Here is a 21,559-nt window from a genome sequence, read left to right as displayed (position 1 = left end):
TCAATCTAATCTCAACATTCTACAGTGAACATTGCACACCAGAGAAAAGCAAAGCTTCAGCCAGTGTTATTCAAACCTCTAGAAAACAGTAAGGAAAGTGTAAATGTAGCCTAGAAATGCATTACAGAATTCTTCAGGTTGTGAAAATAAAAGCTTATATGAACGAATTAGATTTTTACATTCAATTTAGTTCATGAATTTGAATTCTATCCTTAGATTTCAGTTATATAATTTATTTGTTACTGGTAGAAATGTCCTGATTTGATTACTGCCGATTACTACTCTCCCTCCTCCAGATCACACAGTTTTACAGAGGATCCAGGATTAGGCCCAAACGCAGGATAGAGGGGTTGTCTGTAGTGTAGTGGTTAAGGTGAATGATTGGGACACTCAAGGTCGATGGTTCTAATCCTGGTGTAGCCACAATAAGATCCACACAGCCATTGGCCCCTTGAACAAGGCCCTTAACCCTGCATTACTCCAGGGGAGGATTGTCTCCTGCTTAGTCTAATCAATTGTACGTCGCTCTGGATAAGCGTGTCTGCTAAATGCCAATAATGTAATGTAATGTAATACTATTGAATGTGGTCTGGACACTGCAGGAGGGTCATTGTGTCAGACACGCTGTAGGACAGAGTTCCTGCCCTGTGATCCAGGTACACTCCTATTCTGGAGGAGGAAGGAACAGGGATTTTAATTAACTCATCTTTGTGGCTGAAAGAATAACTGGAGGGAGAACAGTACAATCTCCAATGTTTTATTATATCCTAGATGACTCATCACCAGTTCCTTTTCTCTTGACGTCTCTATACGCCACTCCTGTAGAAACCTCTTTATCCGTGAACCACTCGGCAGAGTGTCCGGGCAGACCCTCTCTGCAGAACACTTGGGGACGGTGCTGAAATCTTTTTGCATGACTAGGATATGGCCGGTCCTTTCCCATATTGGTTGCCGTTCCATTCCCCCCAGACAGACGGAGGTATTTATTCACTGTGTTGGGGTCCAGTGTGAGCTGACGGGAAACTGATAGAGGAGAAGGAGATTAAATATGATAACAGATCCCTCTAAGGTCTGTCTATAATTCAGTTTTCTTCAAGACTACACAGCGTGATTTCAGTTTTTGTTCCATCTCCATATGTTTGTTTGCATGTGAGTTCTTTCTGATTGTTTCAGAATCATTTTAAAATGCAATATATTTATAGAGAGAGATGTGTGTTTTGTGTGTTTGTTTGTGTGTGTGTGTGCCTGCATGTGTGTGAGTGAATGAGTGAGAGAGGTGTGTGTGTGTGTGTGTCTCAGACAAGAGTTTCAGAGCAAGCACTCACACTGTAAGAAAAGCTCTCGGGTCCTGGGCTCTACGGCATGGGCCTCTTTCACTGCAGGGAGTGAGGGAAAAGGAGAGAAATAAAGATGAGGTTGAGGATGGAGGATAATGTGTACTGAGATGGATTTCAAAGTGCTTCAATTTAACTGACAATTACTGTATATTCACTGTGCTTTATCAGCCCATTGGTTTTGGAAAGAATAAAAAAACAGGATTTTGTCCTGTAAAATCTCTGTAGAAAAACAACCTGATTCAGGAATTTTGATCAGTTCTACCTTGCAGACATCTTCGAATTGCTTGGTCAGTTCAGAGACAGATTTCTTCAGAGTCTCAAAAGAGACGTGTGGAGTGACAGTGATGCTGCGTACGTCTCTAGGTCCAGGAGCACAGAGAGGCTGACGGAACAGTTTCAATACAGATTCCTGTGAAAATGCCATGAGCGGATTTTTGTAAATGAGGAACACCTCACCATGTATGTACAATATATTGGAACAGCAACCTTTGTTTTTGCAATATACTGAATACATTTGGGGTTGAGATAAAAAGATGAGACAAGAGTTCAGAATTTCAGCTTTTATTTTCTGGTGTAAACTAGTTTTTAAGTGAGCAGAAGTACTGGAACAGAGAGTATTTTAGTAAATTAAAGTAACTAACAAATAATATTTGGTAGCATATCCCTTGCTGGCAAAAACTGCATCAAGCCTGCGACCCATTGACATCACCAAACTGTTGCATTCTTCTTTTGTGATGCTTTTCCAGGCTTTTACTGCAGCCTCTTTCAGTTGTTTGTTTCGGGGGGTTTTCCCTTCAATCTCCTCTTCAGGAGGTGAAATGCAGGCTCAATTGGGTTAAGGTCTGGTGATTGACTTGGGCAGTCTGAAACCTTCCACCTTTTCTCCCTAATGAAGTCCTTTGTTGTGTTGGCAGTGTGTTTTGGGTCATTCTCTTGCTGCATGATGTTCCAGGAAATAAAAGCTGAAATTGTTACCTGGAGGAATTGGATGTGGTCCTCTGTGTCTGAAAGTTGCTTTAGCTCAGCGTCTCTCCTCCTCAGCTCAGCAATCTCCTGCTCCAGTCACTCCAGGAGTCCTTCAACCCGACTCACTTCAGCCTTCTCCTGGTCTCTGATCAGCTCTTTCACCTCAGAACACCTTCTCTCAATGGAGCGGATCATCTCAGTAAAGAGCCTTTTGCTTCCCTCCACTGCTGCCTGTGCAGAGCGCTGTTAGGAGACATGGAGAGAGGCGGGCTGTACATTTTAACCAGATTTTTCACTTAGCTCTCGAGATTGAACATCATGGGGCTGGAAAGTGGACTCCACTTGACTCCCCTCTGGAGGAGCGCTATGACTGAGATCTTCTCCTCTGGGCAGTACCCACCATGAGTGACTGCAGTCTGTCTCAGATCACAGAGCTCCTTCTCTCTCTCCAGGATGCTCAGGTGGAATTCACTCTCTATCACCCTCAGCTGCTCCTATGCATAAAGTTACATTGGAGTAGACGGTGTTCACATTTGTTACAAAATTGCTAACACATAAGAAATCTTGCAGGTTATTGCATAAAGTGTAGCTAGTGGTCTCATAGGTGAAGCCAGAAAATCACTTTACTTTAGGTTTGTAAAAGAAATCTTCTTAAACAAACCTTGCAAGTAATATGATATTTTAACCCTCAGAGACCTAAGCATATTTTGGCCAATTTCCTCCTTTTATTTTAACTGTAGTCCGCCTTCACCATCAGGCCATGGCTCATTTTTGCAGGCCGGCCAAGTATTGACTATGTCTCTTACCGACTGACTGACCGACTACCATTGCTGAAACATGTGTGAAAAACAGAAATATGATATCATATTCTTTAAATGTTTTCCCCTCTCCAATGAGCTTTTTAATCAAATTACATTGTTCCTCCAAACAATGTTTGGAACGGCCCATTTTACTTAGCAATTCAGAAGGAAATGCATTTTATAACAATGTGTGAAACATTTGCTTCCCTTCTTCCTTAATAAAGAAAAAAAAAATTAATGACACCCAGTTTTTCACAGAATGAATTAATTCTCTAATTAAACTCCACACTGCTATTACAGTTGGGTCTGCTGTTTTTCTATTACACTACTACATCTACAAGTAAAGTATTTGCCATGCAGAAATATCACTACTACTAATAACAGCGGTTCATCAGATTTGATTTTTTTAACACACCTGTAGGTACAGGATGACTGGCGGAACAGTCATATCAGTAAGACCAGTCAATTAATTTGTGAAAATAAATCATAATTATAATAATATGGCAACATGGCTCAGGCAGTAAAAGCAGTCGTCTGGCAGTTGCCGGTTCGATCCCCTGCCCAGGCTGTGTCCAAGTGTCCCTGAGCAAGACACCTAACCCCCAAATGCTCCTGACGAGCTGGACGGCGCCTTGCATGGCAGCCAATCGCCGTTGGTGTGTGAGTGTGTGTATGAATGGGCGAATGAGAAGCATCAATTGTACAGCGCTTTGGATAAAGGCGCTATATAAATGCCAACCATTTTTATTACCATTTAAAATCCTAGAAAGACAAAGGATCACCACTTACAGAAAGCCTGAAATATCTTATAATGCATGTTTTAATGCATATGCTGTACCTTTGTTTTTAACACTGAAGAGTATGTTTTCTGTTCCAAAATTCTAAGTCAAATGTTCTAGATCTCCCATTGCTAAGTGTTCAGTTAAGAATATCACATATTTGTCATCCTACAACTGAAATGGTTGAGAAAGGCTTGATACACATTCTCGAATGTAAAAACTGTCCATTCCAGATTACTCCTAATTACTGTATGCGACTGGTTTCCGTGTGCAAACAGAGACCAACATTGACAAAATTTTCAAGTAGGATTTAATTCAGACCTACCAGCTGTTAAAAATGTACTGTGAGCCTCCTCTAGTGCCAATACTGAGAACTGCTTCTTTTGTATGGGTAAAAGATGAATGTGTTCCATTTCATCTGTATAAGAACACCTAAAAATGATTCGCTTATCTGATTCGCTTCAACTGTCATATAGTTTCTATTAATATTCATGCCAGTAAAATTAAACACTTCACCAGTTAAAAGCATAGTACATGCAGTTCGAAGTATGTTGAAAAACATTTTATTTCACGAAGAAATATTTGAATCAACATGTTGAAAGAGGCAGGCCACAGGGAATGAAAGCTCGAAACAGAAAAGAATTATCAATACGCTTTTATTACTTCCAGATATTGTGGGGCAGGACTTTGTCGTTGTTGATGTCGTACAATATTGTCACACTCAATAAATCGTAAAAACATTCATGATGTGTATATAAAAGAGGGCACCACCAAAATAAAAGACAGGTTAGTTCACACATTTTCCCAAACATATATATATAAGCGTATGCATATGCCTAGATTTCACATACGTATACATAGACATTTATATATAAAATACATCTTTAAAAGTGATGGTTATTTTGCGGAGTATATGGTTGTTATTGGGGTTTGTTGTTTGTTTATGTTCTTACACTATGCAGACAACCTCATGAACAATGCAATAAACAGAAAGAATGTCGCCAGCAACAGCCTTTCACAGAAAGACCAGGAGGGGGCGACAATGTAATTCACCGTAGCCCAGATTCTGACCTATAAGAACAGAAGGAATAGATGCCCCTGATTCTGACCAATAACAATAGAGAATGGGTCGATGCCCTTCTCTTGACAGAAGGGATGGGGGGGGGGGGACAACAATAGTGACAAAGAACAAAACAACATACTCCTCATACAGATCATAAGCTCAAAGTGAATGTGTGCATGTGTGCGTGTGCGTGTGCGTGTGTGTGTGTGCACGCGCATGTGTGTCTGTGTGTGTGTGTGTGTGCGCATGTGAGCGCGTGTGTGCATGTGTGGGGGTATAAATAAATAAGGCTTTCTTTAATATCAAATCACACGCAGGGTAGAATCAAATCCGGGCTGAAATAGTTCTTTGCCATTCCCAGAACTGGGCACGCCGACACCAGCATCCTCACGGCATTCCCGCTCATCGCGCTCCCTTTGACTCTCTTCGTTTGCCCTTTTCCAGACTCGGCAGGGCTCCTGACCTGCTTCCGGACCCAGCGCCCCGCTGCGTCGGTCACCCGCGTCTCTGAGCCACTGCACAAAACCCAACTCCGTTTTCCTTCCCTCCCGCGCAATAACACATCCCTCTCTTTCTCTTCCTCCTTTTAATACAGTCTGTCCCCGGAGAGAGGGGAGGAGCCAAAACAGTCAGCTGTCAATCATCTGGACAAACGATGGACAGGTCCTAAATCGGAGCCCCACCTCCACAAAAGTAAAGAAATTGCAATGGGAGAGTGGAGGATGGTTTAACTGTCTGTTTGTTTTATCCTCCTGATGCAGGTTTAGACAGACCAGACAGACCTCCACACAGACAAGGGGAGCCCCCCAAAAGCAGCATAACGCTCCCGGAACAGTTAGTCAAACACCAAAGTAGTAGTAATCTATTAAAAGAGAGAGAGAAAGAGAGAGAGAGAGACAGTGAAGCTAGTGGCTGAAAGGTGAAAACAAAGATGGCGGACAGGGGGAGTGAGGGGAAGAAAGACCTCAGACTACCAGATTCCAAGGAAACGAGGGAAATGAAGGAGAGAAAAGGTAAAGGAGGATGACAGGAATATGGGAGAACCTACAGCCTGCGTACGCCGATGGACAGAGCTGGAGAAAAGCAAACGGAGGGCAAGGCATGGGTGGGACAGGGAGGATAGGGGAAGGAGGGATAGGTGGAGGGGGAGGAGTCCCGCCACGCTAGCTCCACAGGCCCGCGTAGTTGCCGTGGAGACCGGAGCACAGGGGCCCTCCCGCCACGAAAAGCTTGGTGCCGGAGGAGTCGTAGCAGTGCGTGTACACCGCGTTGGGGAAGGAGCTGATGTCTGAGAAGTAGCTCCTCCAGGTTTCATCATGGTTCTGAGAGAGGAGGAGAGAGGGAGAGAGAAGGGGAGAGAGGGAGGGAAAGAAGAGGAGAAAGAGGGAGGGAGAGGGGGGGGAGAGGAAGAGGGAGAGAGGAGTAACAGGGAAAGAAAATGTGAAACAAATTAGTAAATTATTAGTAATTCACACGTGCCCTCACAAACACATGCGGACTCTCACACTCACACTCACACTCACACTCACACTCACACTCACACTCACACTCACACTCACACTCACACTCACACTCACACTCACACTCACACTCACACTCACACACACACACACACACACTCACACACACTCACACACACACACACACACACACACACACACTCACACTCACACTCACACTCACACTCACACTCACACTCACACTCTCACACTCTCACACTCTCACACTCTCACACTCTCACACTCTCACACTCTCACACTCTCACACTCTCACACTCTCACACTCTCACACACACACACACACACACACACACACACACACTCACACACACACACACACTCACACTCACACTCACACACTCACACACTCACACACTCACACACTCACACACTCACACACTCACACACTCACACACTCACACACACACTCACCAGCCAGCCGGCTCCAGTGCTGAGTTTGAGGATGGCCTCTCCAGGCCGTTGGCGGTAGCCGCAGGCAGGGCTGGACGGGTCCTCCAGGAAGCGCTGGGCTCTGATGTCATAGAAGAGCAGGGAGCCCTGGCCCGTCCCCACGGTAACCATGTGCTCGTAGAAGCTCACAGACCGTATACCTGCACACATACAGCACCAGGTCCTCAAATCAGCTGTGTGTGTGTGTGTGTGTGTGTGTGTGTGCGAGAGAGAGAGAGAGAGAGAGTGGGTGTGTGTGTGAGAAAGTGAGTGAGTGTGTGTGTGCGAGAGAGAGATAGTGTGTGTGTGTGTGTGTGTGTGTGTGCGAGAGAGTGGGTGTGTGTGTATGAGTGGGTGTGTGTGTATGTGTGCGTGTGTGTGAGAGTGAGTGTGTGTGTGTGTGTGCGAGAGAGTGGGTGTGTGTGTGTGTGTGCGTGCGTGCTTGCTTGTGTGAGAGAGAGTGTGAGTGTATGCCTGAGTGAGTGTTTGCCGTCTCCTCACCGCTCCCTCTCTCCCGCGAGCTGACGGATTTGATGGTGTGGGGGGGCTCCCGTGGGTCCAGGAAGGAGACGTGGGCCTGGGACCCCACGGCGTAGACGGACCACTCCCGGCCGTACGCCAGGCACACGTTCTCTTTGCAGTGCTGTAGCTTCGTGGACAGCAGCTGGGGGAGAGGCGGGCTTAGTGCAACAAGCTCAACCAATCACCACTGACCTACGAAGCCACACCTAGAAGAGCACAGCAAGGCCTCCTTCCCTGCCTGAGACACTTGCTCCCTGTCGTCTTTTCTCCATAGTGATGCATTTTCTTAAAGTTCATTACATTTCTTGAAATATTATCTTTTTCTGTTCAACTGAATACATTTTACAGCCAGGAACGAAATGCAGTTTATTACTAAATCTGACCATGGTTCACTTTGGTTGTTCTGCGGTTGACCACAACTCAGAACTTGGCAATCTCACCTTGCACAGGTTGTGCTCAGCTTTCCACAGGTGAAAATAGCCATCAAGGGACACCGCACCCAGTTCCTGGAAAAGAGAGAGGGGGGAAAAAAGAGAAATGGAAAGTGGGCTTGGTGAAAATCAGAACTTGGCTCTTCACCAATGTTCATAATTACTCAATCCTTAGGTCACATCACCTCAGACCACATCAATGACAGTCATTTCACTTTAGACATCAAACTTTCCATTCAGATCCTTTGCTACCCTCAAAACAAACTTTCTAGAAGGTTTGTAGACATAGATAGTAGATATGGTTTTAGCCAGAGGTTTGAGTGGCCCCAATAAGGTCCATGGTGCACACCCAATCAGGAAGACGGTGTCGCTACCTTGTGCCCATCGTTGAAGGCCAGGGCCCGGACCTTACAGTTGTAGGGGTTGGTGTACTCTTTGGGAATGTCCTTCAGGGCACGGTGGGAGATGTGGGAATAACTCGGGACACCTTCGGCATCCTGCCTCCTCTCCGTCATGTTCAGCACCTCCTCAGACACCTCCCACAGCCCCATGGAGCCGTCCCGGGACCCTGAAGGGGGCAGCCAAACTTTTTATTAATCTGCCGGATTTCATGATATGAGGTGGTCTTAACTGTCACCTGTCATTAGATAATACCTTCTGTTTTCAGGCGATTCTCCCGTTTTTAAATTACCAGTGTAGTTCAAATAGACCCAAGAATGGCCAACACTAGCACTGAAAACAGACTTTATCCCAGGGGATTGGACTAACCCTCACCCTCTGCTAAAATAACAGAACCCAACAGAACTTATGAGGGTGAGGCCCTAACAGTGCGGCAGGCACCAGCTCACCGGATACAGCCATGGTGTCACTGATCCAGGCGATGGAGAAGATCCAGTCATTGTGTCCATCCTGAGGTAGGGAGAGAGGGAGCAGGGTTATCATGAAAGCTCAATGACGCATATCAGATTATTACGTGTTCAGGTGAATCCTCAATCCTCCATCAGGCTATGACTCCCATCAGTGCTATGACTGTATCATTCCTCTCTTCCCATCTTTAGTCTTTCCCCAGAACCCCTGCCGATCCCCAGAAGCAGAGAAGACAAAGAGAGCAAAAGATAATGTGAGAGACATAGGGTGAGAGAGGAGAGAGAGGGAGGGGGAGAGAGAGGGAGAGGGGGGGAGTGAGTGAGAGTGAGAGAGAGTGTGAGCGAGTGCGAGAGTGTGAGAGTGTGAGACGAAGAGTGAGGGAGAAAGAGGGAGGGAGAGAGAGAGAGAGAGAGAGAGAGGGGGAGAGGGAGGGGGGAGAGAGAGGGAGAGGGGGGAGTGAGTGAGAGTGAGAGAGAGTGTGAGCGAGTGCGAGAGTGTGAGGGAGAGAGAGGGAGGGAGAGAGAGAGAGGGAGGGGGAGTGAGAGTGAGTGTGAGAGGGAGAGTGAGGGAGGGAGAGAGAGAGGGAGAGAGAGAGGGAGAGGGAGAGGGAGGAGAGAGGGAGAGGGGGAGTGAGTGAGTGAGAGTGAGAGAGTGAGTGAGAGTGAGTGTGAGAGGAAGAGAGAGAGAGAGAGAGAGAGAGAGAGAGAGGGGGGGGGAGAGAGAGGGAGAGAGAGAGAGAGAGAGAGAGAGAGAGAGAGAGAGACTCACATCCCCCAGGCAGACGGGGTCCAGTGTGGGTAGGCGATACACGGCCAGGCTGTTGGGGTTGTCCCCCCCGGTGGCCAATAGGGAGCTGGAGGGGTTGAGCTCGATGGCGTGGATTCCACAGCTCTGCTGGTCCAGCACCGTCCCGAGCACCGTCCCTGGCCCTGCCCCTGGTGCCACCCCCGGGACGGCCCCCATGGAGCCCGTTGGCCCATTCACCAGGCCTGCCACGCCTCCTCCTGCATCTCCTGCACCTCCCACCCCGCACTGCACCTCCCTGTCCTTCAGCATGGGGATGCGCGTGACCTGCCCAGTCAGAACATCCAAAACAAACAGCTGGGAGGAGAGAGGGGGAGAGGGGGAGAGGGGGAGAGAGAGAGAGAGAGAGAGACAGTCAAACACCCACATACATACGCACATACGCACACACGCTTACACGAAAACACACAAACACACAAACGCACACCAGACCTTTGTTACATCCCAGTGTATTATAAGGTTAGATCTAGGGATGTAATTTTAAGGGTACTGTTTGGAGTTTTTGGCTGGGTATTGCCGCGTGCTGGTTTTTCCCTATACAGGTAGGAGTGCATCCTGTTTCCGGGTGACCTGCCTTGGTGGATGCCCATGACGACCGTCGCGGAGGAACCACCTGGCCATGCAGATGCTGCGGAGACCAGGATGCCTTTACGCCGCCCGGAGACGAGGGATCGCGGCGCGACGTGGGATTAAAAAGATGCACGACTATATAACGGCTGGACGTCGTCATCTCATCGGAATCGCCATTTGAATAATCTTCTTGAGACTCATCTACTTTGAGCCATATTCTCTTCTCGCTCTCCCTTTTGGTTATTTAGGTTTACCACTTTTAGCTATTAATTATCAAGACTATAGGATACTTTATTTAGTCTCACAAGCCCAGCGTTTTCGGTTCTTCTTTTGGACTTACAAGAACCGACCATCGGACGACCTTGGACCGCTGTATGGACTGCCTGGTGAGGCTCTGTAAATAGTTTATAGTTTAGAGTTATAGGTTTAAGCTTAGGATTAAGACGATCATTAACTTGTAAATATTAAATGATTATCTAACCGATAAATCCCGTGTTGCGTTTCAGTCACGCCTTTACATATTACTGTGGTTGTGTGTTAAATGTTACGAACTTTTACACCCATTTGTCTTTGTTACATTGTTGGGTTTCGTTTCGTAACAGATGGGGGCTCGTCAAACTTTGAACCCGACACTCCAATGAGCTATATTGGGTTTTGAATTGTTTAGGATTTTACCACGGAGTACAGACTTTGTTCTGTTCTCTTTCGCGCTGTTAGGCTACTCTGGGAATTAACGGTGTTACTTTACTTGGTAGCTACGTTTTTCGGTCCCGTGGGGATTTTCGGTAGTACCAGCTTTGGGTTTTGCAACACTGTTATTTTGCTGAGGCAACATTACGTCCCGTCGGTAGTAAACAGTTTTGGTATATCCTTTTGAAATTCGCTACTTCTCTCTGTAGCGATAGTTGCCACAACCACGATAGTAATTGTTAAAGACGTAATTGTTTTGGATTCAAATACTTTTCTGTGCTCGACTGATCTTGCCTGGTGCAACTGACTCAACCAGAAGGAGCAGAAGGCAGGGTTTGTACGTTTTGAGAGGATTTCATAGGTTCAAATACCAGACAACCTCAGTAAAGGGCAGAAAAAGTATTTTAATTCAAAACAATTCCATATTTACACGCAGCCAGACACAGCCAGACACAGACAGACACAGACAGACACAGACAGACAGACACAGCCACACACAGCCACACACAGCCACACACAGCCACACACAGCCACACACAGCCACACACAGCCACACACACTCTCTCTCTCTCACCGTGTTGCACTTGGTCCCACACACCACCTGTCGGTGGTTGAGCCACTGCGAGGCGAACACCTTGTTGAGGCAGCCCAGGGAGAACTGGCGCTCCCGCAGGATGCCGGGCAGCCGGCCGGCGGCGAAGCCCCTCAGGCTGCGCTGGAGCCGCCACTCCTGCTGCTGCTGCGGACGGAACTCCCGCCCCCGCAGCGCACACACCAGCGAGCGCCGCCAGCGCCATGAACACCACCAGGAGGAGGACGAGGAGGACACACGCGCACGCTTACAGGGAGACTGGCACCAGCCCACCTGGGAGAGGGAGAGAGAGAGAGAGAGAGAGAGAGAGAGAGAGAGAGAGAGAGAGAGAGAGAGAGAGAGAGAGAGAGAGAGAGAGAGAGAGAGAGAGAGAGAGAGAGAGAGAGAGAGAGAGAGAGAGAGAGAGAGGAGGGGGGGAGGGGGAGAGAGAGAGAGGAGGGGGAGAGAGAAAGAGAGAGAGGAGGGGGGAGAGAGAGAGAGAAAGAGAGAGAGAGGAGGGGGAGAGAGAGAGAGGGGGAGAGGGGCGGGGGAGAGGGAGAAATGAGGGAGAGGAAGGAGGAGAGCGAGAGGAAGGGAATTCATTTCTTGTTCAAATACAGCTCAACCACTACATTTTATTCGTACAAACAACTATGACATATGAAGCTCAGGATAGTGTCCCCTCAGTCAACTGAAGCTCTGAACTATCATTAACCCCTGTAAATACCTAGCGGCATCAGGTCAGTGCTGCCAATTAGAGGCAACCAAATGACTAAAATATCACCAAAATGTCACCTAATGCGACAGATTAGCGGATATGGGCTATGCTCATGATAGAAAACTATCAGCTATGAACACATCCAATCTCAACACACAAACTACTGTACAGCGATGAGGTCAGTTCAAACAACAATAGACACCACATGGAGATTGTTGTGATACAGTTCATATTCCAGACAGTGGAGTTCTACTGTAGTCTATAACATTACCATAGGAACACTGACCATATGGTTACAGTGGGCTGAAGGAATATGCCGACTCAGCAGTTGCTTTTATTAAGCCTGTTGTGTGAATGTTAATGAGGGATAACATTACACAATCCCCAGGCCAGCTACAGGGGGGAGGGGAGCATCTAGAGCTGCAGTCTGCGCAGTCTCTCCGTGTCTAGAGCTGCAGTCTGCGCAGTCTCTCTGTGTCTAGAGGGGCAGTCTGCGCAGTCTCTCCGTGTCGAGAGCTGCAGTCTGCACAGTCTCTCTGTGTCTAGAGGGGCAGTCTGCGCAGTCGCTCCGTGTCTAGAGCTGCAGTCTGCGCAGTCTCTCCGTGTCTAGAGGGGCAGTCTGCGCAGTCTCTCCGTGTCTAGAGCTGCAGTCTCCGCAGTCTCTCCGTGTCTAGAGCTGCAGTCTGCGCAGTCTCTCCGTGTCTAGAGCTGCAGTCTGCGCAGTCTCTCCGTGTCTAGAGCTGCAGTCTGCGCAGTCTCTCCGTGTCTAGAGGGGCAGCCTGCGCAGTCTCTCCGTGTCTAGAGGGGCAGCCTGCGCAGTCTCTCCGTGTCTAGAGGGGCAGTCTGCGCAGTCTCTCCGTGTCTAGAGGGGCAGCCTGCGCAGTCTCTCTGTGTCTAGAGGGGCAGTCTGCGCAGTCTCTGTGTCAGTCTGCACAGTTGCCATGGTCACACCATAACCCATCAGGAAGCGGCTCTGGAACAAACCGAAGCGCTGCACCCTGGCCATTATATCCCCTGCTGCTGTTGGGCCCTGGAGCCAGCACCGCTCAGTCTAACCACCTGTAAGTTGCCTGGGATAACAGATGATCATTATTAGAGGCGAGCGTGTAGAGGCGCTCCCCTGAGACCGCACACGCCGTCACAGCCTCATGGAGACAGGACGAGAGAACGCAGTGCTAGGTAAACTGGCCGCTGCTCGCCTTTACACGCACGCTTCTTACCGCGCGGCTTTCCCCTCCGCCCCACTGACCTACATACCGCTCCGCCAAACTAGGCCACGCCGGGACGGCACCCGGGTCCAGCGGAGAGCTCCCTGCTGCAAAGTCATCTCCCGCTGCCTGGCACTCCAGCGTCTGTTACCCTGAGGCCCAATGCATCCACGTCGGGATGGGGGGGGAGGGGGGGTGTCATGTCTCTACCCACACACTGTGCACTGCAGCCTGAGCCCCTATGGCTGCTGGTATTTCTACATTCGCTCAGGAATCGCGTATACAAGCTGCCGAAATGAGCTTCCTCCGTAGGGCGGCCGGGCTCAGCCTTAGAGATAGGGCGAGGAGCTCGGACATCCGGAGGGAGCTCGGAGTAGAGCCGCTGCTCCTTCGCGTCGAAAGGAGCCAATTGAGGTGATTCGGGCATCTGATCAGGATGCCTCCCGGGCATGAGGAGATGCGTGCTCTCACTTTACCTCTACCAGACCTGGGTCAAATGCGTAAAGGTTTTGGATTTGTTAAAGATTGATCAAAATGCTCTTATTGAAAACCAGGTATTAGAATAATGATGATATAATGTATAAAGAAGAGGACACTTCCTACTGTTACTTTGGAATTCTCTGGTCTCTGGAAGCTTCTTGCACGGAGCACACAGACTCCCCAGATCAAACTAAAGATTTGTAATGAGCAACTATTGACTCTGAATATTTCTTCAACATCATTGCTGGCAAAACAAGGAAAAGCCACAAAAAATATTTTCACATTTTCAGATTCAAATACTAGTACAAGTGTTAATACTGCGCACAGATACGGGATAGCCATTCCTAGAAAAATGCTTATATACAGCACTGCTGACTACAGAAGCTTAGCCCCTCCTTCCCAATGTGAATACCGGAGTAACGCAAATTGACCAGTGATGTGGAGCGCTACATGGAAAGACCATGTGAATGTGACTGACTGTGGCAGTGTAGTGACACGATGGATATTGTCACTGTCTACTGTTGTAGAACTCATCACAAGACACAACAGTCTTTCATTCAAGTGAAAGCTAACGTAAGGATAAGACTTGTAAAATCACTGATATCACTGAAGACTACTTACTCAACAGTACCGTCACTTGCGTGACTGTGTTCTGCTCTAAAGATTTACAACATGCCACCTTACACACCGGCTCGTTTTGTGTTTGCTTGATCGGTTTCTCTTTCAGTGAAGGCGTACGTCTACATGAACTACGCAAACACTCAGAAAGAGCACTAATCCACACAGCACTCCAGCAAACATCCAAACAGGCTGCCCATTCGTTGCCACAGGCAAAGAACTCACAAAGTACAATAAAGACCCACAGGGCCAGCTCTTGGCTGAATAGTTGTGCTGCGACTTAATCACGCGGCCCTAGACAAAGGGCTCTTCCACCTGTGAACACAAACAGTCATTTTCCCCTCCACACTGGCTCCATTGTGCATACAATTTCATGCTTCAATCTCAGGCATTTTTTTTGTGGTCAGCGAGTTTCTCATGTTGTTTTATAGAGCAAATCAAATTAAATCACTTTTATTTCTACAGCGCTTCGTACAGAAAACTGTCACAAAGTCCTCACAGACTAGCAGGAGAAGAAAAAATAAATATAAATAAATAAGGAAACAGGCGTAAACGCTCAAATAGCAAGCATGTGGGGTAAAAATAAAACTCCCAGTGACAGGGGAAAAACAGTCAGGCATTGGGGAGAAATTGAGATATTCTCAGTGATGGGAAGAAATCTCAGGAGAAACCCGGCTGTAGAGGGGGATCCCATCCCCCAATGGCTGACCCCAGGGTTACAGCCTTTCCTCTTCAGAAGCAGTTTGGGAGAATGACGAAAACATAGAGATGGTTTAATTCAGCTAATTCATTAAATGGTTGGCATTTATATAGCGCCTTTATCCAAAGCGCTGTACAATTGATGCTTCTCATTCACCCATTCATACACACTCTCACACGACAACGGCGTTTGGCTGCCATGCAAGGCGCCGACCAGCTCGTCAGGAGCATTTGGGGGTTAGGTGTCTTGCTCAGGGACATTTCGACACAGCCTGGGTGGGGGATCGAACCGACAACCCTCCGACTGCCAGACGACTCCTCTTATTGCCTGAGCCATGTCGCCCCCCATTAGACAAAGTAAAAGCAAAATTATGGCAGCCCAGGATTTTGTTTGGAGTTTGCATGTTCTCCCTGTGTCAGTTCCTCACAGTCCAAACACATGCAGGTTAGGCTACTTGGCAGGGCATTAACAGGGCGTTGCTGCAAATGAGCATTAATGAACCTCCCGTGTGAATAAAGGTTCATAAATAAATAATTCCAAAGATGAGAACTAGTCTGGAGCTGAAAAGGGAGGGGTAAGTGAGATGCTTATCAAAATGGTGCATCGGGTTACCATCACAATCTGAGTGCAACAGCAATTACTGAAACCAAAGATGTGTATATTTAAAGAAAGAAAAAGTTTTAGCTCTCTGATTGGTCAAGCCAAGCCCATGTGGTTGGGTGACTTTGCACAGTGCGTGCCATACAAACACTGGAAGCTGACCAGCTCCATTCATACTGCACAATGCCCTTTGCCGAGTCAGCTTGGAACCACATAAGGTGCCAGCAGTCCCTTCCACACTCCCCTGAGTGGAGTTCCTTAATGGGGCACAGTTGACAGACAGCTTTCACAACCATATTGAACACATTACCAGATTTATTTCCTCTTTTTTTCCCCCTTTTGGGGGTGGGGGGGCCAAATATCAATTACCATGCGTCTTATTCAACCGCAGCCCACGTTACCCTTAGCTTTGGGTGATGCATTTAAGCAGATATCAACTCTTTCACAACATTTCTCTGGATACTGAATGGTTCCCATTTTCAAACTCCCGTCATTTCTTTTCAAATTCGCCACATTCTGCAAATAGAGAAAAAAGACACGTCTGCCTATGTGCCACCTTGTGGGGACAGAGTGGAGAACGGTTCAACTGCATCTCCCCTGACTGGTTCCTGTGCCCCAGCAGTGACGCGTCATGTCCAGATGCAAATTGAGCTCGTCCAACAGGGACTCATTCCGTTTCAAACATTCCCTGGGCCAGTGCCTCAAACACAAGGACAGGCTACAGCACAGGTGTCAAACTCCAGTCCTGGAGGGCCGTAGTGTCTGCTGGTTTTTGGGGTGTTCTGGGTTCATTCAAGTCATTGATTGGTTAAAGTATCCACACGCCTTGTTCCCAAGGCCTTAATTTGCCTTAATTGGCAGCTGATTGAAAGGAAACCACAAAAACCTGCAGACACTGCGGCCCCCTGGGGATTCAGTTTGACACCCCTGGGCTACAGGCAAACTAGGCAAACACTATGCTCTAGATCAGGGCTGGGCAGCTCCAGTCCTGGAGGGGTGGTGTGCACGCAGGATTTTGCTGCCACCAGTTACCCAGGCTCAATCAGCTAATTGGCCATATGAGCCGTGATCGATTCACTCGCAAATCAGACGACAATAAAACGCAACAAGACCAGAGCATTTATCAGCTGCTGTTTATATCACAGAACGTGGCTGTAAATTACAGATCACGGAAATGATTGGGCGAATTCAATAATTAAGAGCAGAAGTTGGTCTGAAATACAGAAATGGATACGGCCCTCATTGCCCACCCCTGCTATAGATGCAGCATCAAATGTTCTGTGCTTCAATTTGGTTCACAGTCATTACATTTCCCATTCACACCTTCCTCAAAGCAGGTGCATACATTTATAATGCTGACAACATTTCATATCAGCAATTAAATAATTTTTGAAACAGGAAAATTAATAAATAGAGATTAACATTTTGCCGGGAACATATGCTGGGGTAAAGAGGTGTCGTTCCTGTCAATGCAAAAAACTACTCAGAAGCACCACCTTTCATTTAAGGGCACATTTCCTGCCATGACACGTTTAGTCTCATTGTTACACTTGATTAATTTATTGAATTTTAGAAAATATTGTGCGACCAGATTAGGCTCTAATCTCAATACTCGAGGACGACTCAAGACACATCGACTTAAAGGTACAATCGGTAATTTCGGACTCCTAATGGTCAAGAGAAGAATTGCGGCATCGCCGTCAAAGTTGACAGTGACAAACGCGACAGAGCCTGCCGTATTTTCGTATTGTTCTCGTAAGAAAATGTTGGCTGAACAGGTGACTTCATGAAATGTTTACTTTAGTGTGCTGCACAACACTATTTATATGTTTTGTCTTTTTGAAGTTAGCTAACCAACTATATTATGAGCAAGCGACTTATTTGGCTATGGAACTAGCTGGCTTATATAACTAAGATATGAGAGTGTACCACAAACGATGCAACTGCAACTTACAATTTGAGACACATAAACGTTTAGCTAAACGCACGATTCAACACCTAAGGAAATAAAAGGAACGTGTAGCTTCCCAAACTGCACTCCAGACAAGGGATCGCTGAAACCCTGTATACTACTGCCAGAGAAGGACAGAAACATCATCAGGAACTCCTACGAGGGGATGACCTGCAGGGTGACACATGCCGGTCGACCCACCAACGCCTTCAAGGTCACAACTGGAGTGAGACAGGGCTGTCTGTTGCCACCATTGTTCCTGCAGGCAATAGACTGGATCATGAAGCAATCCACAGCGAAATGGCATACAATGGACGTTATGGACGCAGTTAGAAGACCTCGGATTTGCAGACGGCCTGGCCCTCCTCTCACACACCCAGCAGCAGATGCAGGTGAAGACCAGCATCGTCGCAGACCGCTCTACTCGGCTCGGGCTTAACATCCACAGGGGGAAGAGCAGGGTCATGAAAATCAATGCTGACAACACATCACCCATCATTCTGGGAGAAGAAGCGTCGGAAGAAGTAAATGACTTCACCTACCTGGGCAGCACTGTCAACAAGCAAGGTGGAACAGGTGCTGACGAGAGAGCCAGGATTGGCAAGGCCAGAGGAGCCTTTCTCCGACTAAAAAACATCTGGAGCTCAAGAAACCTTTCCATCGTAACCAACATCAGGATTTTTAACACCAACGTGAAGTCAGTCCTACTCTACGGCGCTGAGACCTGGAGGACCACTGACACCACAACCAATAAACTGCAAGTTCTCTTAAACACCTGTCTGCGACGAATCCTCCAGATTCGCTGGCCTAACACCATCAGCAATAAAGACTTGTGGCAACGAACACAACAGAAGGGGTGATAGGCATAAGTAAGTAAACTACTGCTTATTAACCAAGCAAAGAATACCTATCTAGTTATAAAATGATGCCAGTTCGTTATCGGTAGCAACAATTAAATGAGCTATTAGTTAGCTTGCCGAATTTACAAATATCCACCTAAGACACAACGCGTGTGCAACAATGTAGGCAACGCTTGCTACTATGTTTGTATTGTTCGAATTGATATTTGTAAATTTGTCAAGTTAACTATGGCTAATTTGCTTGTAGCTACCAAGAGCGAACTGGTATTGTTTTATAACTAGATATGTAGTCTTGGCTAGGATAATAAGCAATATTATACAGAGATTCAGTGATAGCTTGTCTGGAGTGCAATTTGGGCAGCTACACGCGAACAAACAGAATAAAACCCCACACCATTGGCTGTTGCATTTTTCAACCAATGAGCTTGACTTATTGTACATCTGTGCAATGTTTTGGTATAGAGTGATGGCCCGTCAACTGTATATTTGGAAACCAGAATTCAAGGACTATAAACACAGGCCGAGGGCGAGTCAACATGTCAGTGAGCCTTTTTCAACGATTTGAAGGGATTTACAATGGTCTTGTAACAATGTTTTAACACAATAATCTTACCTATTGTCCCTTTAAGTGTCATTTTATCCATTAAATGTAATTAAATTCGTTAATTTGCCAATGCATATTAAAAACATTTCGATAAATCTGTAAATTTGATCTTGGGCTAATTTACATTGTGGGGGAAACCGGAGTAGCCGGAGTAAACCCACGCGAACACAGGAAGAAAACCCCCACACTCCAGACAGAGAGGATCGAACCTACAACCTTTTTCTTGCGAGGTATCAAGGCCGCCCATGATTAAACGATTCGTGTGAAGAATAATTCTTGGGTTGAAAAACAAACGCACGTTTGGGGCAGATACGTTGAAGGGCGAAACAGAATGACAAGAAAAACGTGAAAATACGTCGATTTTTGACAACTCAACGTTCAGTTGGGTATTACAGTTATTTAGTTCACGCTTTTATCCAAAGCGACGTACAGCTGTAATGCTGGTAAAATCATTACGAAAATAAATAATCAACGAGGTAAGGTTACCATTTATTTTTCTAAGCCATTTATAAGCTCAACATTAGCGGTCACTGTTACGCAAAATATCACATCCGGTTTTGGCTTCACACACATTTGACGATATTTCCAAATAGCAAAGGACAAAACGTCCCAGTCAGCCGTCTCGCTCGGCTCACTGCAATAAACTTCTGTAAACTATGTATATTATACTAACGTACAGACTTTGGATGTGGTAAAATGTATCATGGCCTGCCAAGCCCCCAGGAAATCTACACTGTCAGGACTGTCAGCCGAAAGCAGACAGTGCTCGCTACTTAAATAAATGTTAGGACATGCCGTACCTTTCATCCATATGGCATTTGGTATGGACTCATATTAAACCTGCACAGCCAAGTTGCCATTAGTAAGTCGAGTGTTTAGCTAGCTATGCGCTGGCTATTGGTTTTAGCTAACATTAACGTTAGCGAATTCGTGAATTCAAATGTTAACGTTAGCTAGTTAGCCGCCAACAGAGGTAGTGCCAACAGTCGTCATGACCAACACGAACATCACCACGATATCTACGTTAGCTACATCAGCCTACTCACTAGCCAACTACAAAAGCGACAAATGTAACGTTAACATTAGGCTTGCAACTTACAGCCGGTGCTGTTGTAGCTAGCTAATGTCTAATGTTAGTGTCATAACCAGTCATGCCTAGTTTAAGGACAACTAGCCATGTTAAAAACGCCAAAATGATATATGTCGATTTAGGTTGAATACATAGTTAGCTAACTTACCAATATGAAGAATGGAAACACAGCAGCTGAATTATTAACGTTAATTACAGAATGTCCTAATAACGTTACCTACATAGCTACACTTGGTTCCCAAAGAAAGGCTAGCTTTCTCGCCAGCTAGCCGAGCGAACTGTTCGCTAGCCAACTAGGCTTTTAGGAATACATTAGCAAGCGGCTAAGCAAATCTACAGTAGCTACTAAGCTACAGCAGGAGGGCTCAAACCGGCAGCAGCCTACCTGTTGTTGTTCCTTGGGCTCCCCTGCCTTCCTTTTCCTGCTAACTGTTTTTCTCGCCATAATCCGACACACACAGGTCCCTCACCCACATCGAGGGCAACAGTAACGCTGGGTACTGGATCATATAATGGCACTTTGCTATTTTACTGCCTGTATCGAAGCAGTTTCCCGCAGCTAGAAAGGATCGCGGCAGAAGTTCACTGTCCTCCCCTCCCACCTCCACCACTCAGGCCTCCGCGCTTTAGTTCTCAGTCGTCGAAGAGCGTTTTACCCAGAAAGGTTACCCCTCCTACCGGGTGCGCTGATTGCCTCCGCCGTCTAGTATCTCCTTGCAAACTGCATCATCACCAACGTCATCCAGAAGCAGTGCGCAGGTGCATTCACTCGGCGTGTAGAATAAGATCTAATGCCGTGCGTGACCCAGGCGTACATAGTCTTGTCCCAAGTCTATATTCTTCGGAGGGGGTTCCTTGTCGTCTCTGGGGGACCAAAATGGAAAAGACTCCTGTCCAGTATTTATTAAAAACAATAATAATAATAATAATAATAAATAATAAAAACTTTCATACAAAAAGATTAGTCTGGTTTGTGTTTTGAAGTTTTGAACACACTTCCTACGATGTAAGCAGACTTGTCAACCCAAGTGAAGTTGTGAACATGTCTTCCATTTATGATGACCATTTGAAAATATTATAACTATCTTCAGATCTCAACCTATGCAACATCAAGTTCTTCAAATTCTGTCTTTAAAAGCATCAAAGGTGAATCTGTGAGTACATGGTATCTTTCCCCCTTTACAGCAATACACAATGCAGCATAAATTATATATATAATGTCTGTCAACAATTAACAATTCATATAATGTATGTTGTAAGGCCAGGTTTAAAATTACTGATAACAAGGCATAAATCTGTAAATTTGCTGACTCTGCGTTTCCAGCAGTTTCCCTTGCAAACATACGGTTGCTCTCTCCTCTGGGAACTTTTTTTTTTTTTG

At 46.5% G+C, this 21,559-nt stretch overlaps 1 protein-coding gene and 1 pseudogene across 1 annotated transcript; both read right to left on the bottom strand.

The window, feature by feature from the left end:
* Positions 1-664: 664 nt before the first annotated feature.
* On the bottom strand, positions 665-5,351 carry LOC133141523 (tripartite motif-containing protein 16-like; annotated as a pseudogene).
* dcaf12 (DDB1 and CUL4 associated factor 12) lies at positions 4,523-20,893 on the bottom strand. Its single transcript, XM_061262895.1, has 9 exons — positions 20,564-20,893; positions 11,353-11,643; positions 9,483-9,815; positions 8,696-8,756; positions 8,222-8,415; positions 7,857-7,922; positions 7,396-7,558; positions 6,877-7,055; positions 4,523-6,267 (listed from the first exon to the last, which is right to left on the bottom strand). Exons 1-9 carry the CDS (start codon positions 20,621-20,623, stop codon positions 6,109-6,111), a joined length of 1,506 nt encoding a protein of 501 aa, XP_061118879.1. The 5' UTR covers positions 20,624-20,893; the 3' UTR covers positions 4,523-6,108.
* Between the last annotated feature and the right edge of the window lie 666 nt (positions 20,894-21,559).

The sequence above is a fragment of the Conger conger genome, chromosome 12 (assembly GCF_963514075.1).
Source record: "Conger conger chromosome 12, fConCon1.1, whole genome shotgun sequence".
Lineage (NCBI taxonomy): Eukaryota > Metazoa > Chordata > Actinopteri > Anguilliformes > Congridae > Conger > Conger conger.
Note: the sequence above shows the minus strand (reverse complement) of the source record. Positions and strands in the feature narration are given on the sequence as shown.

Excerpts from the sequence above, each read along its gene's own strand:
- dcaf12 (XM_061262895.1), bottom strand. The coding sequence starts at position 20,623 with ATGGCGAGAAAAACAGTTAGCAGGAAAAGGAAGGCAGGGGAGCCCAAG. Across the intron at positions 11,644-20,563 it reads AGCCCAAGGAACAACAACAG|GTGGGCTGGTGCCAGTCTCC; the intron begins GTAGGCTGCTGC and ends TCCCTCTCCCAG. Across the intron at positions 9,816-11,352 it reads GTGGGACCAAGTGCAACACG|CTGTTTGTTTTGGATGTTCT; the intron begins GTGAGAGAGAGA and ends CTCTCCTCCCAG.